Source organism: Polyodon spathula, chromosome 25 (genome assembly GCF_017654505.1).
Source record: "Polyodon spathula isolate WHYD16114869_AA chromosome 25, ASM1765450v1, whole genome shotgun sequence".
NCBI classification, from domain to species: domain Eukaryota; kingdom Metazoa; phylum Chordata; class Actinopteri; order Acipenseriformes; family Polyodontidae; genus Polyodon; species Polyodon spathula.
The window spans coordinates 5,892,214-5,909,768 of NC_054558.1; the positions used below are offsets into that span (position 1 = coordinate 5,892,214).

At 38.9% G+C, this 17,555-nt stretch overlaps 1 protein-coding gene across 1 annotated transcript in view; it reads left to right on the top strand.

The window, feature by feature from the left end:
* Positions 1 to 17,555, top strand: part of LOC121299508 (metabotropic glutamate receptor 4-like) — a 105,094-nt gene that overhangs the window by 32,172 nt on the left and 55,367 nt on the right. The window contains exon 2 of the mRNA XM_041227259.1: positions 7,734 to 7,950. Within this exon, the coding sequence (XP_041083193.1) occupies positions 7,734 to 7,950 (217 nt within the window). The remainder of the gene's footprint in view (positions 1 to 7,733; positions 7,951 to 17,555) is intronic.

Below are 17,555 nucleotides of genomic sequence, written 5' to 3' on the forward strand. Positions count from 1 at the left end.
GACTCCCATGTTAGACACTGTAAGCATGCATGGAAGATTATGTGTTGAACCCCATTGCAACTTTCCCAGCACTAATATTAAATTACAACAATCGTCTTCTGATTTAATTGAGTCAGAGACTAATCTAGGTAATAGCTCAGGTATTGTGTATTAAACAGTTAGTTGTTCTGATCAGAACCTAAAATAAATGTATCATCAGGGGTGATAGATGGAGTGATTCTTCATCAACACTAATTATCATTTCATAAATGTGTGACAGTATCTTGCAGTAAATAAATAGCATTATCATAACTGAGTGAAAATCATTTATCTATGAAAAGATCTTTGAATTACATTCAATATTTCCCACATGCAACTTGAGGAACCATTGGACCTCTAAACGATAATTAATCAAACTTGATGAAAGCTCAGTTAATTAGTACACTGTCCCAGGAATCCTGACATTAGCTTGCAGCAGGAAAGGTTAGGTGGCTAGCTGCCTATGGCTAGGGGATTGAGACGTTTCTCAAGAATAGTGCATGATAATTCTTCAATCTGGTATACAATGCGGTCATCTCCACATCTCCACATTTACAATCAAGCTTTGATAAGATTAAGATGCTGCTTCTACAAATTAACCAATACCAAATAGCAATGTATTTCTTCTTCTGGTCTGCAGTGCATTTGTATCTTAGGGCACTGAAATTGAAATTGGGATACCATGGGTCTCTCTTTAGTGGGTTACTTTGAACCATGCTGACTTGGCATCAGATGTGGGTTCATGCAATATTCATGGCCCCTGCTGCACTGTGTGTGGTTTCTGGTGCTGAGCAATACTAATCCCTCCTCTCTTTTGTTGTTCAGCGTTCAGTTTTCACACTAGTGATTAATTGGTATGGTTCCCCTTTTTGCTTTTCTTTTCTACAATGGCATTGTAAGAGACAATAGTGGCACAAGAGCAACAACGATATTATTATAAGCCCATGTTAGAATTGTACACATTTTTTTGTTTGACATGCCGATGGTATCACACATGCTGCGGTTTGCGAAAGATTGTTCTTTGGTATTACAATGCTAACCCACTGCTTTTTTTTTCAATTAATTTTATAAGGGTCATTTCGGCCGCATAATACTGGCACACACCATCGCTCATCCACAAGTAGCCTTTTCATATTCCCATTAGAAGCCCCTATCCCTGCTCAATGCTGGCCAACAACTAAAGACATTTGCATTCAATATCAAAAGGGTACCCTTTTAAACAAAGAAAGTAGAACGGTGTTGTATAATGGAGCTGCAGAGATTATTCACTGCACAAAAACATCTTCTGAAACATTTTCTAGCTTCACACCAGTTGATTAATAGGCACGAGGAATCCCTGCTTCCTATTATTTTCATTTACAATATATCAAACCTATGAAATAATTCTCTAAAAGCCTCCATTGACAACTTTATACCTGTTATATCTTCTATATAGTTATTCTGTCAAGCCAGGCATTTACCCAAACGACAACAACATTTTGGACAAATCACTATGAACTGTATATAGCAATTTGCCTAGTTTTATAGCATCAAGGGGAAGACTGATGTAATTAATGGTCTAATGTGGAAGTGTGGTTAAAAAGCTTGGTTCGAGAGGTAGCAAATAATGCAGGGATGCATTCTGATAGAGGTTTTGTGTTTTGTCCCGACAGACAGTCCAAGTAGTTGTTTTTTCTACTGAACAGAGTATAGGAGCAACACATGCAGCGTTCTTTTTCCAAGCTAAAGTCTGTGAAGCGGGATTCTTGCAGTGTTAGGTGGCAGAGATGCATAGACTCCCATGCCTGTGTCAGAAGCTTCTCTGTTCCTCCTGACTTCACGACCAGCACGGGGAGACAGCAGCAAAGAAGAAGCTTTGTTATGCCGTTGACTGAGTTTTTAAAATTTTCTGAACCACTGGGTCCTCACGTCCCGTGCAGGCTCATCAGCGAGCCCTGGCTGATCTCTCGGTGGAACCCTGTGGTATCTCTCTCTCTTTCTCTTTCTCTGTTCCATCAGCCTGAATATACAGCACTGGTCTGCCACGGCATTGGGGACCTAGTTATTTCACAGACTGTGTATTAGTAAATATTATTATTAAAGGTTTTCAAGATTATTACCAGGGAGTAACAGTTTTACAGTATTTTCAAGCTGGCCTCAGTTATTTTCGGAATGACATCTTGCCATGGAACACTTTTACCTTTTGACAAATTCACAATTCACTCCTCTCTAATAGTTATGTGCTGTAACATGGAAAAGTCCCATGAAATTTTAATGTTAGTTCTGAATTGACCCCGTTTTTTAACATGGTTTCATAATTGCCAAGCTTCATAACGCTTCCCCAAGCCTCTAGTGCTTTATCATGCTGGTCTGTGCTTAATTCCAACACACTTTACTGCACTTGTACCTTTGCGTACTGCAGAAGTCTTCAGTTTGAGCCATGGAAGACATCTGGAAGCCAGTCCAAAGTGCACATTCATTATTTCTACCTGTAGGACTTATTTGCAAGGTCGTCTTCAGTTGCATTATGCAGTACATCTGATGCACTTATTTGTGTATGAAAAGTACACATTCTGTTCAATTTAAGACTCATCTTCAGCATGCATCTGGGAAGCATGTGCTTCGGGGATCTTAGATTGGCATTGCTGGAGCTGGATTTTACAGTGGGGTCCATCAATATTGCATTGTCTGACATGTTACTGCTATGATTAACAAGTCTTCCTAGTTGTCACTTGAACTAAAACCATGATCAATTCAGGTCTTAAAGAATTCCCAATGATTCCGCATCAACAGCATGACTAGATAACCCATCCCATACCTTCACTACTCTTTAAATGAACATGGTCTTGGATATTTAATGACTTCATACCCAAATCAGATCTTCTACTGGAGATTTCTTTACTAGGTATATTTGCAATTTTTCAATCATCTAACCAGAATGGGCCATATTTTCAAAGCATAATCCTTATTTGAAAGATGAAAATTCAACAGTGATGCTCATGCTGTATGAGACTGTCAGTCACATGATCTCGTGTTTGATATCAGCATTGTAAAGTGAATGGGTGTATTTCTCCTTTCACAAAATTAGCAGTTAAAAGGCTGCAGTAAACTCTTTGAAAATATCAGCCCAATGTGTTTTACTATAAAACCTGTAACTGCTGTACAAAAAAAAAAACATAGTTTTGCCATTCTGTAATTACAGCGCAATTACCAGCTTTGGAGCATGTGTGGGATCTTTTTGTTTGCAATTGGGACAGAATACAGAGGAGAGAATTACTGAGGTTAATTATAAACTGCAAGACTGTGTTAACTACCTCTTGTTTTTTATACCTCTGGAATGCTGTATTCACAGTGGTATCTGCAGCCACATTACACTTGCCAGACTTCAGAGAGGAATTCTTGGTTATGTTTGGTTTGTTTCCAGTGCTAGTAATTAAGGCACAGGCTTCCATTGAACTCAGGGTGGAAGGAAGACACGTTGAGGCGAGTTGGTTTATGTGAACAGAGTCTGATTGGAACCGACAATCTGAGTTTCTGAAAGTGAAGAAGTCTCCGATGTTATTTGCTTTCTGGAGGCTTTGCAAGAAGGTGTGGTATTTACTTTTTTCAACTGAGACTGACATTCCTGTGCGAGGGTTATTTACAAACACTGCAGTAGTAAATGCAACATGATGACATGATTCTAGGACTTCCATGGGTTTTATTGCATTCATTGACTAAGGAAGCTAAACATGTCTTGCCTTTTTATGATTCGTTCTGAATGAGTTGTGTTTCTCTGCTATTGAGATTTCTCTGACATATAACCATCTGATATAACAAACTGTAAAAATGTATATCAAACCTCCGCAATTTCAGGGTCTTATTGAAGCGCAAACATTTCATCTTTGCAGTTCATGCGATGTTAAACTAAATTCAATATTAACTAAGATAGTACCCTTGAGGTGCGCAATTAATGTCCAGGTGGTGCCTGGAGCTCCACTGAGCACGCTGCAAGCACACAACAGTCAAAAAATAGCAAATTGGGTTATAAATCATTAGGCTGTCAAAGAGGCTCAACAGCGGATACATCTCCTCCCATTCTAAGCTTTTGATAATGATGGACTAAAAAACAACTAACAAGCCACTATTCTATGGCTTGATTTAAATCTGCTGCAAATTCACTCGAACACCAAAGAAATATCTGCTAATCCCATGATATTCCATTGCCATTTACTATAACTTTGAGGCCGTTGTTTTCTGGAATATATAAGCTACTATATTAGAAATCTTAGTGTTACTAATTCACCACCATCTCTTACAGCGCTATATCTTTGATGCACCTTTATAATGTACTATGATGTTATTGGAAAGATGAAGCCATATTAATGGTTGGTGCTGTAGCTTCTCCCCAGCGCCACCTCTCTTGCTCCCATTCTTCCCCCCGTAGCTCATATTTTCAATACTGATCAAAGCAAAGTGGTGATTGTGGGAAAGGTTGGATGTGTGGAGGGTTTGACCGATCTCTTTGCTCACGCCTCACTGCCTGGAATCAAAACATATGATTGATTTCCTTTTCTTTCGATGGTTCTGCAAGGCCTCTGGTCACCTGCCACACAGGTCACAGTGTAAACAGTGACACAAGGCTATGGTTTCAGCCTGGCTTTGTTTGAACACAGAAGGGACTTTCGATTCAGGGGCTCTCTCTAGTGCGAGTAGTTGTAAAGACTGTCTCTTTAAAACAAAACTAATTATGTTGGATCTCTGACACAAAAATAGTATCTTACTGCAAGACACTAAAAGAAGGTCTGAAATATATTGCAAATGTATTTGCCTATATTTCAGGTATATTTAGGTCCTGATATGCAGAATATGAAGCATACAGGTGATTCTCTTCCATATCACTTACATATATGGTATTACATTTCAATGTTAAGATGTTGGCGTGATTCTTTGCTATAATTTATGGGACACATTTTTAGCATTGCTTTCACTATAGTTATTTAACCCACTATGAATAAGCCAGGTCTTGGTTTTAATGCAAAGGTATTACATGAAATGAAATAGTAACCCCTGCCAATAACAAAACCATTACCATAAAACAGACTACATATTTTATACCTTACCGAAAACACAGTTACCAAACGTCATAAATAATCTCTTAAGCTGCAATGCGTATTAACAGTGTTTAGAGGGCAAAGGAGTGATTTCCTACCGCTGCATGCAATAAATTCCAAATATCTTACGCAGACAAAACTTACCTCCTGCACTAATAAAAAGCACCAGTGTCTCGAAATAATTTAATACCACAGAAACTTTGCATTTTGCAGTGCCGCTGCTTTAGCAATGAAGATGGCAATGCCCAATAGGCCAGTCTGTGCCCCAGCTGTAAGTACTAACTCTCAAGCTAAACTGGACCAAGTGTGTAGGATAAGTGAAATCCACAGCAGAAACATGCATTGCTTGTAACCAGGAGGTCGCCCCCCCCCCCCCCCCCCCCCCCCCCCCCCCCCCCCCCAAAACAATATATTGAGATTTCATTGGGTGTTTTAAAAAGAGGTACATTATGAGACTTCATCATGCAAATATATGCTAGATAGCCTTCTGCATTATTCATGTTATCCTGAATCTTGCCTTTGTGCAATCTGTATTTAAATAACACAAATCCATACCAAACATCTTAACCAGGGATTTTGAGAAGAGCCCATTGTCTCTTGTTTTATTATTTACAAGTAATTTAATTTTGTTGGTAGTTTTTTTTTTTTTATGGGTACTTGTTATGTTTGGTTCACAATTCTTGTCACATGCTGTTTCTTTTTCACAGGGATGCCTTGATAGACTTAGGAATGCTCTCTGTATTCTTTCTGCCTGTTGAGACTCAAATGGAACAAACACAGTGCTTTTGGAGGCTTGCTATAGATCTACGAGTGAGGCTTCAGCCTCCTTCACTGAAACCCCTGGACCTCATTTGAGGGACTCATACATTAATTTATGTTTTCATAAATCTAGTCCTTGGTAACACTTTACATTAAGTGTCTCTAATTACAAATTCATGTGTACTTACACATAGTTACAATGTAATTAACGTGGACATCTTCTTGCACAGTATATGTTACAGGATAGGCTTAATCTTTTCATAACCAATGTCTTTAAAGCCATGTGAGGGATTGCAGTGTTCCAATAGATTTATATATTCTATATTGCACTCACAAAGTAATTACCAGCGACTAGTAAAGGGTGGGAGCCCTGCCTTTGGTGTGCTCTGGAAGCCATGCAACAAAATACAAAACGAGATATAATATTTCTACAGACCAGCACTGAATGGCTCTTTACAGGAGTCAATAAAACATTAGAAGTCATGGAAAAAATTTCTTAATGGGATCCCTAAGCCTCTCTGGCCCAGATCTGACACCTATAAACTAATAAAAAATATGAGCCATTGTTTTCTCTAGCAATGCAAACTGGTACAGTAGGTACACTTGGATTTTCCATCCAATTCATACTTGACTTTACCAGATCTGAAAACTGTCATTTTCTCTCAATGAGACAAATTGATAATCTGTCTCCTTGGAGAGTCTGATCTGATTACATTTTATGGAATCCCATCTGATGGTAGTTTTTCTGCTGCCTATCGTTTTACGGGCCAACTTCCTGAGAGCATAAATATGGAAACGGTAATACTTTTTTATCTGCTGAATTATATTTCACAGTACTTTCTCATTAACGTAATTGTATTTGGGTTGGCAATTTCTCAGATTTACACCATGGTGTTTTTTAGTATTCATTTCTGCTTAAATTGGTCACCCACATCTGAGAAGCAGAGACACGTTGACATATTGTATGTGTCTGAAGTTCACACATTACAAAGTGAAACTATCTTTGGTGCAATTTTGTATGTGTAACTGTTTGAGTGTATGATAAGTTGTTCTGCCAAGACTCAAAAATACATGCATTATAAAATAGAGCAGAGATTGGAAACTTAACACTGAACACACAGGAGCCTATGAACAAAAGTGTTTTGCGCATGTGCAAAATTGTGACCTGTACGAAAGGGAAATGCCCAGTGCATCTCGAAAAACGCGCATTGCGCAATCGTAAGGGCAACTTTATGACTATGCAACAAGATGCTCCAGGGAATATGCAGACAGGTCATTAGCACCTCATTGACCTCTGAGATGCTCCTGATTACACATGCAGACCAGATGCGCCTCTGCATAATGATATGTACCTGTGAGCCTCTAATCACTCCATTACTTGCACATGCTTAACTTTGTGCCACTTTGGGCTTGGTGTAAATTAGGTGTGCTTGTGTGAGCGTGTTCTCCAGACAGAGATGAGTCATGAAAAGCCATGGCATATGGAATTTCTGTCATGGGCAGATGTGGCAATAAATGCTGTATGCCATGTGTTTTAATGAGATTTCGTCTTTATACCAAGAATGCATGCATCAATAATATACTGTACATACAAATTTCATTTTGTTTTAAACATATGCCTTTGGGGGAAAAAAAAGACTGCATTTGTTTGGCATAATTCGTTTATGAAGGGCTACATTAAAAATACATTGTATATTTTATTGTAATGCGGTCTGTGTTTCTACGGTCGCTCATATTCTGAGAGCCACAATGGTTGCAAGCAGCATGCAGTAGCAAGTGAAATGCAAAAAGCAATTAAGCTACTCAGTTATAAATCCAGAACTGGTCAAACTTAAAGGCTCTTCTGAAGCATGTTGTTTTTCCCCTTCTCTTTGTGCTCCTCAGATCCCCCAGGTCAGCTATGCGTCGACAGCCCCCGAGCTGAGTGACAACACGCGCTATGATTTCTTCTCTCGGGTGGTCCCGCCCGATACCTACCAGGCTCAGGCCATGGTGGACATTGTCAAGGAGATGCGCTGGAACTACGTCTCCACTGTGGCGTCTGAGGGCAACTATGGAGAGAGCGGCGTCGATGCCTTCATCCAGAAATCTCGCGAGGACGGTGAGTCTCAGCTTTTCCCAGGATGGTAAACATTAGCGCTGCCCGGTCTCATTCCATTGATTGCTCCTTTGATCATTCGAATTAGAGCACTCCGCCAGCCACAAGATGAAATAATACTCGTTCCAGTTAAGAAGATTTTAAGAGCAGGGTAGTGTGGAGTGAAGCTAATAAAATATATGTTCAAAGCTCCCTCTAAACCTTTACAGAAATATCATTCAAGGTCACTACCAAAGTTGTTGTCTCCGAGTTGTATATAATTTAGTGTGGAATTCCCAGAGTACAGCATGGAAACGTGATTTATTTGTGAATAATGGATTTGTTAACAGTTCCCAATCCATCAGCAATGGTAAATGTCGAGGTCTAAAAGGCAGATAAGCAAGGTGACACTGAAACAACACATGCATTTACAGAACTGAGATGGAAAAAGAACAAATGCAAATGTGACATTTCCTGTACAAAAATGTTAGTTACAGCCGGGCCGTTCAACTGATCACTTCAAATGAATAGCGCTGTGAGAATTAGAAGAGGCAAGGTGGTCTTGGGAATATATACCTGAGGCAGCGGAATGTCAGTGCTGCCCTCTAATTAACTAATCAAATGATCAGTGCAGAGTGGAGCTCATTATAAACCACAATTCAAAATGGAACGTACCATGCCGCTGTAAATCCAGTCTCCTTTGTGTACTAGATTCTGGGATTCATTCCTCTTGACCGCATCAACAGTCAATTCAGTGTGACGGTACTGTGTGCTGGACAGCAGTGATGCTGGTGGTTGATATATGTCTATTTCTACGCATGTGAATAGTTTCTTTTTCGGAGCGAAGTGTGAATCATTGACATCTCATTACATGTTGAAATACACAAAAAACCAAAAAAACAATCTGCTATTGTGATTCTGTTGTCTGTGCCACAACATAAAAGAGATTGACAGCAGTGGTAAAGGAGCTTTGGCAGACAGAAAGCTTGTGAAGGGCTACGTCAAAACGTTTGTTTTAAAGGACATGCTAATTGCGATAAAAATGTGTTTGTTTGAAAAGAGCCAAAGCACTCGTAGAATTAACATACAGTTCGTCTCGACTGAGGTAAAAGAAAGAAGCGACTGGTTTATTAAAATTTTATTATGCTAAACTGTTAAGATAACGTTTTCAGTACAACACTGGAGATCTCACGGGTGTCTTTCCCTAAGCTTTAGCATTACAGTTGTGCAAATAAAGACCTGATTTTCTGTTTAACCCCTTCTACTCTTGTTACTGTATGGCAGCGCTTCTAGTTGCTTGCTGTTATGCTCACTTTGTGACGGTGGTCCACTATGAAAGGCGCTATATAAAATAAATATTGATTGATTGATTGATATAACCATTTGCAACATGCAAATTTCCCTAATTTGCCTTAGAGAGGAACTATTACAGAAAGCGTGACTTTATTTTTTTTATCACCAAATGTAAGCTATTTGAGCTATATTAAATGTCACTACTATGTCTCTATTCTACCACCATTGCTCCATTTCCCTAAAGCAGAGGCATTACTTTTCCATTGAAGATAATTCGGTAAGGTCTTTCAGTTCATAAAAACTACAACCTTTCAATGCAAGCACACAGGCCTCACAGCAATGCTACTGCAGGCTGCATTCAGCTGCTATTATTGCCATGTTCAGTCCTTCCATATTAAATATATCTTTTCAGATAAATCGCTGCAACTAAATGCTTTTCTGTATGAGCACTGGCAGAGCATAAAAAGACTAAGCTGGGGCTGAATAAACATGAAGGACAATTACACCTCCTTTGAAAGATACTAAATTAAAATGACTAGCATTACTGCACTGTGGGTAGCTACAACGCTAGGGCAGAACACAACAGAGCAGCTGTAATTTTAACCAAAAGGGGGGAAAAAAACAATAATAATAATAGAGTCGATGACTATAGCAATTAATCATGAGTAAATTAGTTTTAGTTTTTTTAATTTTTTTTTTCTCCCTTGTCTTATGCTGTTGAGCACTGTAAAGCAGTGGAATGTAGTAATTAAGAGAGTGGTGTGTGTGGCAGTGAGTTTAGCAGGCTGTGTTTGTCTTGTCAGGTCTGCTGGTTGGAGCAGTGAGCGATAGACTGTCTTTACTCCCACTGCATTCACAATATGCAGTTCATACCTATTGTTTTTCTGAAAGAATGGGCTGCCTTTGAGAAGGATGCTTTATCTACATTTCCATAATATGTAATTTCTTCCATGTTTAATACCTTGTTAAGCATGTTATTAATCTCTATTGTTGTTTCTGTGTAGATTATTATTATTTACAATGCCAGGCTTATTAAGAGTTCCAGATGCTTCTTTTTTCAACTGCGTCTAAAAGCTGAATTTCTGTGATCTGAAAATAAAAAAACAGATGTGTGCAACTGTAATTTCAGTCCCCCCTCTGATTCTATGATTTCATATAGATGTTTGCCATTCACAAATTACTAATTTATAGACGCCTCAGTTTCAGAGGGAACAGAAATTATAGTTGCACACCCCTAGTGGTCATTTCAATAACCAACAGACTTCAGAATCCTGCTTTTCCGTTCAAAAATGACATTTTTTGCAGGGGTAGTTTTAAGCTTGGCAAAGGATTGTAACTTGTAAACACAACGCAGAATGGTTGAGAACACACCTGACAGGATATCACCTCATAGTATATATTCTGATAATGCAAGTGATGTAAAGTATTCCTTTAAGTAGTCACTTTCCCCATGGTATTGTACCCTGGTCTAATAAAATTAAAAAGCAAAGGCATGACTCCATGTGGAGCACTTGGTGACGAAAGGTTTTAAAGGTTAATTGCTTGTAGGAATTTTATTCTATTGTTTTATATGAAATGCTACTCACTGCCTGTACAAGTAGCCTCTCGGCATTATCATCTTGGTAAATTAGCAAATCATAAAAAAAAAAAAAAAATCTATAATAGGAGGGAAGAGGTTTATCAAGTCGTAGGTCTGCGATGGAATACCCAGCGATCGGCTCTGTATCAGAATGTTGATATGGTTTTTATTTATGACTGCATTTCTTTAAAATCTCTCTGGAAGAATCTGGATTTCCAGCCCTGAATAAAGACTCTTCACCGCTTGCTCTCCCTCGCCTCCTGCTCCCATTCCTGTGCCCGAAGGAAATACACTGTGGAGGACCTCTTTATCACACTCTGCTCTCCAATCGAGCACAGCAGCTGTTTGCCACAGAAACGCTGTGCCTGTAAGGAGACTTTCTGGCACGCACAAAAAAAAAATTGACAAACCCAGCATTAATGAGCACATTGCTGTGACCTTGCTGAGGTTTAAGTTTAGTTTTCTGTTCTCTTCATTGAAAATTACCAGGCAGTTAGATTTGTTCTACTCTAATTGTTTCATTATCACTGTTCATGAAGGAAGCTCAGTTTGCATATATCGATTAAACAGAAGCTTAAAATGGACATGTAGATATTAAAATGATATTAATTTAGCAGGAAACTATTAAAGAGAACTAAGATGGTTATAAAATATCATTTAAAAAGAATGCCGCAACTTACAGTAATAATGCTTGGATAACAATCATCTGCCAGCGAGCGTGCCAGTTAGAATCACCTATTTTATTACATTCTAAATGACAATATAAACCAGATAGACACAGATCTCTTACAATATGGCATTACCAGCGGAATGAAGTTGGAACAAATAATGCCTAGCAAACTTGTAATAACAACAGTAGCGGATACGGCAGCATGATCTGTATTGGGCCATACCATTCTTAAGAGATTTCTGTTGCCTAACTTCCTATGCCCTTTAAGTGTGCTGACTTTTATTATTTTAATTGTTAAGAATATATATTTTTGCTCCTATCTTTTAACTCTGTTTTCCTTTGTGCCTCTATTAACACGAAGCATTCTGTTAATGATTTCTCTTTTTTAAATTAGAACTCATGTACAGTTGGAGCAGCTACTCCTGCCCTGACCTCACAAGATGACTGACAATGAAAAATGTCCTTGATAAAGCCCCAGAGCTCTGTAAGGAGCACTTAGTTTAGACCTTTGGAGAGTCACCAGTCACACAGAATTGCATCCACTGGGGGGGGGGGGGGGGATTTAAGCTCTGCAAATTCTGATAATGTTCTAGAAACAATACAGAATGGGGCAGGGAACGTGCATGGTAGGGTGATGTACAGTGGATGATATAAACTATGCCATTAACTAATCACTTTCCTCCTGGAATTGGGCTCTTGTCTTGGGGAACTCTAAACACCTCCAACATTTGTACAGATTATGCAAAAATATACATAGGTACATACGTTTAAACAGTATGGTTGTAAAATTCAATGAATACCTAGCAAGCTATCCTAGTCTATCCTACATATAATACAGTACAAAACAAACCATGCTGATGCGACTGTAGGCTTCACATTGTTGTAGGACGCTGAGATAATAAAATATTATTTTAAATTGAAATGAAATTATTTCAGCATATTTTCTTTTCTATTTTTATCCCTGCTGCCACCAGTAAGTGAGCTCCTTCACCTGCTGTCAGTAGAATAAATACCGTGAGCAATTTCAGACCTGTTGCCACCTGCAATTTGTATGCGAATTAGAATATTTTTGTTTCTAATTAGTCAACAGGGCGTGACACTTTGGGAAATACCATGCACAGCCTCCTCAATTTTCAATTCTGGCCAAATTACCGCCCTTAATAAATGAAGCCCTTAGTGTTTATATGCATGAATCAGGTTACTTCCTCTCAGTCTGTTCATTCATGATGAATTTAAGTGAGGGCAAGTGTGTGGTTATCAAAATACCATTGTAATTCTTTAACAGCTCCTGCACTATTCAACACTAGCTCCTGTGGAACTAATGATGCTCATATTGAAGAATAATGTAGGCGTGCTTCTATTTGATTGCCACAAGTTGAGTGGAGGAGAATTAATTTAAATAGGTGGAAATTGTAACGTTCATGTAACTTTTTTTCTGACAAGCAACAGTTGTAGAGGGAAGCTTTCAAGCACTTTTCACAGAGTTTCTCAAATCAATATCCTTTTAAGAAACGTGGCTAATTTCCAAAAAAGGGGCTATTGATTCTGAAAACGGGGCTAATTTCCACAAAAAGTGCCTATCGAATCCAAAAACAGGGCTACTTTCCAAAAAAGAGGGCTAATTTCCCAAAAATAGTGTTTGCACAGGCAAAGGGGCACTGTTATTTTAATACAATGGAAGGTATGAAATTTGGTTTAAGAGTCATTCATGGAAAACAGGGCTGTCACTGTGGACTCATATTTGTCATTCTGTTTCTCCAGACTTGTCATATAACGTGTATAAACACCATTCTATTACTCACCACAGTGGAAGTGACTTGCTCATTGTAACTGTAGTACATAATTAGCAGATTTTCAACAAAAATAAAAGGGTGAACCACCAAACACTTCTTGTAATTAGCTATTGAATCTATCAGGAGAAAAAAACAAGTGGAAAAAGCCATCTTAGATCCTTTGACAGCGAAATCTAACACTGAAACTCAACTGAAAGGCCATTAAAGAAACAAACAACTAAATTATGCAACAAGCTTGTGGTTTACCGTTCAAAGACTGTGTTAATTGCTCTTTTCATGCAATCTGTTTATGCGTAAATAAAGATGCTTTATGTAAGATTGTCTCTTTAAGCCCTCCAGTTTCAGTAAGTGGAATAAAGGAAATTGCTCGTCCAGTACAGTCCTCAGGTTCAGATCACACTCATCAGCCCAGTCTTTTGAAGTAGAAACTTTATCAACAGTGAGTCTTTCTGTATAGTTTCTTTTTGGCTGCATTTCAAGCAAATCTGAAAGTTTTCCTCATAGCTCTGCTGAGATGTCCTGGACGACTGCATGGACTTTAAAACAACGTGCTTAATACACATGCAATCCAAACCAATCCAGCGACACTCAAACATGTGTGATTGACCATTACCATTTAGCAATACTGTTATTAACTGCTATATAGTATGTTCTAAATCATGATTTGATGACATAGTGGCATTACATGTAACAGTAAACAAATGTGATAGTAAATTGTAGATTTTCTGAATGGGAATTGGCCTGCTGAAAGTTTGAAGGATGTCAGAAAGGCCCTAATGACATTTTTCTAATCTTCTCATGTAACTCATGGAAATGTTTTCGCCACAGAATTACATGCAGTGCTTCTGGCGTGCCCTAATTGTAACAAGAGAGCTTAAAATAGCCCTGTGTGCCTGCTATCTGTCTACATGGCTGGTAAGAAGAACTATTTTAGAATTTAGTACTTCTGCCAATTGTCTCTCCCTGTTTTATACAGTCTCCTTGTGAAGAGACTCATCAATATGTGTTTGTATACCAAATGTCCTCGGTAGTAAGAAACAACTGTAAATGCACTCACTTCTAGCGTTTATAATTTCACATATATATTACATATGATAATGAGTGTTTGCGTGTATGTGTGTTTTTATGCAAAACAAACCGTTGACTCCTGACTGTGATAAGATTCCATCACTGCTCTGTTAATAATTCCATTTCTTGGGAATGTTTTGCTGGACTCTATGAATTACAATGATTTCTTAGCTGGGATTGATGTAAAGAATACAGTTTCAGGACAGTGGCCCCAGGCAGTAAGGTGCTCTGTTTATACACCATCCTGGCGTTCATGATTATTATTGCAGGGAACTGAAATCAGTCACAGTAATGTGAGTGCAGTGAGTAATGGGGTCTGACTGAAAGATAGGTGGAATGAAAAGAGCTAGATTAATACATTCAAGCTACATGGCGCTCCATAAAGCAGGCATCGCATGTTCTTCCGATAAGGATGTGCTTTGTTAAATAGGGCGGCCGCACCCCTACAGAGAAAATAATATGAATTCGTTCCACTTTGTTTAAAGACACCTGAAAGAAATACAGAGACAACCAATACTGAAAGGCTGACTTATAGGACACCCTGCACAGTGATGGTTGACGATTAAGAAACCCTAAACATCAATAGACTATAGATCAGACAATCAACTTTTCAGGTATTCACACTATGTTTACTACCTACTGTGTATAACCATGCAATTCAGTAAATATAATCCACTAAATATAAATATGACAATATGAGCTAGCACACAGATTATTGCTAAGATGTATTGCTGTGGATACAGACCATCAGCAAGCAGCAAGCCAGCATCAAACCATTGAATTCCAGTTTCAGATCTAGCCTCACAGCTTTGATTTAAAGAAGTGTGGTGCTGCTGATGAGGGTCCTAATGTTATTAAGTAATACTGTACACTCCTACACAAGATAAATTCTGGAGGCAAACATTAATTTACACAAAGAAAGATTAGATTTATTAACGGGAACCAATTTAATTCTTTCCCTGTCAGACAGGTCCTAATGTGAAGCTTTCCAGTCTCAAGGGGACCCATGCAAGCGGATAATAGGGAGTTATACATTATAAACCTTTAGAAAATCGGAGTGGTGACCCCATCTCTTCCGGAAAAATAAAAGAGATAAATCACTGCTGGGATACTGTGGGATACTATATAATGCATTGTATAACACAGAAGAAAGAGCCAAATGGATTTTAAATGAATGGTGGTCCTGGTATTCAAGAAGCAGAATTGGATTGAGAGTTTACTTGGTTCCTACTATTGTGATGCCATTGATTTGTCACGACACCCGCTCTAGAGTTCCTGGGTGTAGAAGATGAAGCTGGCTTGGTTGTGGGATCAGTTCTCCAGGGCTGCTGGGGAACTGCTGCGGTGAGGGGGATAAAAATAACTGTACATTCTAAATTGGGAAGAAAATCAGACACTAAAGTTAAAATGTAAATCTGGCATATCTTCACACAAGTGTAAGTATAAAAACTGAAAACAGACTTACTATGAAAAGAAAAAAAAATGTAAAACCAGCGCAATCAGTTGTAGCTATTTTAACAGCACAGATAATGATCTCCTGGGTTCACAAGAGTGAGAGAGAAAGAGGCAAGCATTGTCATATACCTTCGGCTGAAATTAGTCTTTGAATATACTGGCTTTAAAAGTGCTTTTTAGCACCATGCTGTATCTTCCCCCTGCATAATTTATCTGCCTTTTCACTCAAGGGCTTGTGGATGGGTGGGGGGGTTACAGGGAACCTGCGACAGGCAAGGCTGACTCTGCAGCGACCGGGAGAGGAGGGGGCTTAAAGGGGGTTTGTGATGGTATTGATCAGGATGACAGGGGATTCAGAGTGAAATTCAAACCAGAAAACTAGAGAGATGTCCTGTTGGTGAATTACCCTTGTACACCCTCACACAAGTACAGTGTCTTACCCCCACAAATCAGAAGCCGATTCATATTTATGTCTGATACAATGCCAAATATGATAAAATCTGACAGTGGGAAGGAAGTAGTAGCCTTTTAATAAAAGATTATTTGAATATGAATTTCGATGCCTCTCACAGCTGTCACCATGGCAACTCAATCTGCAGCTGACTTTGGATGGCTATTTTTTTTTCTATGTCATTGGTATATGTATATCTGCATTCTTACCAACAGACAAAGCAGTGGCACCGCAATGACAGTACAATTGCTCTGTTCAAAAGGGGGATTATTACACAAGGCAGATACCATGGCATGATCCACTGGTGGTGTCACTTTTGCATTATAGTATCACAATATGAACACAAGCCTATACACTGGTAACCATTGGGCAGTCCCATGCTATTATAGCAGGGTCACTGTGCAAACCCGCTGCTATGTCAAATGCATGTTGTTCTATATAGTTCAAAGAAGCAGCAGACACTTGAATCAGCTGAAGAATAAACTGCTGAAGGAGAAGTTTGAGTCAAGATTCAATGACCTTTTTTTTTATAGGCAAGTCGTGAAATGCATTTTTAAATGTTTGGGGAATGAACTTCATTGTAGCATTTTGATTGAAGGTTAATGACCTAATATAATACTTCACAATAGTGGCAGGTACAGAAGCTCCTCTGTTCTTGAGGCACTCTTTTTGTAACTAAGGTTGCATTGCACCATGACTGTAGAACGGATTGAATGAGCGGTCTAGTCGTCCGAGGGTAATTATGTAATCAGCTTCACGGCGGTGGTCAGCTGACTTAAAAGACCACAGCCATTATCATTTACAATCCTTATTAATGACTTAGCCCCTAGCTTGGAATGAGTTATATTCTTCTCTGTGCAGACAACACAAGACAGTAGCTCACTTGATTGGTTTCCATTGATTGTTCCTGTCCTGGTCTCAATGAAACTCAAGAGCGATTTATATTAAAAACACCCTCTCAGAACCAAACTGATGCCTACCCCTTCTATAGAGCTATGTGTGTTCTGTAACCCACTGATCCTTCACACAAGAGCCATCACTTTCGTCAACTTTCCCTGGAGCAATCTGAGTGCAGCAGTTGTTAAGGAATGCTCACGCATTCCTTCAGAACAACTTCAATCCTTGCCTGTGATTGGTGCATTCCTGGCTGAACGCTGTGACCCCAGCCCCTATTGAAACTGTTACGGCTGTTTTCTCTGGTCCAAAACCTGCACACTGAATCATTAAATCTTTAATGGTCTTTCAAAATGAGTGTTCTTCACTCCCTGATGGCATTAAATATTAACCTTCCATCTTGCTCCTCAGCCAGTGGCAGTAACG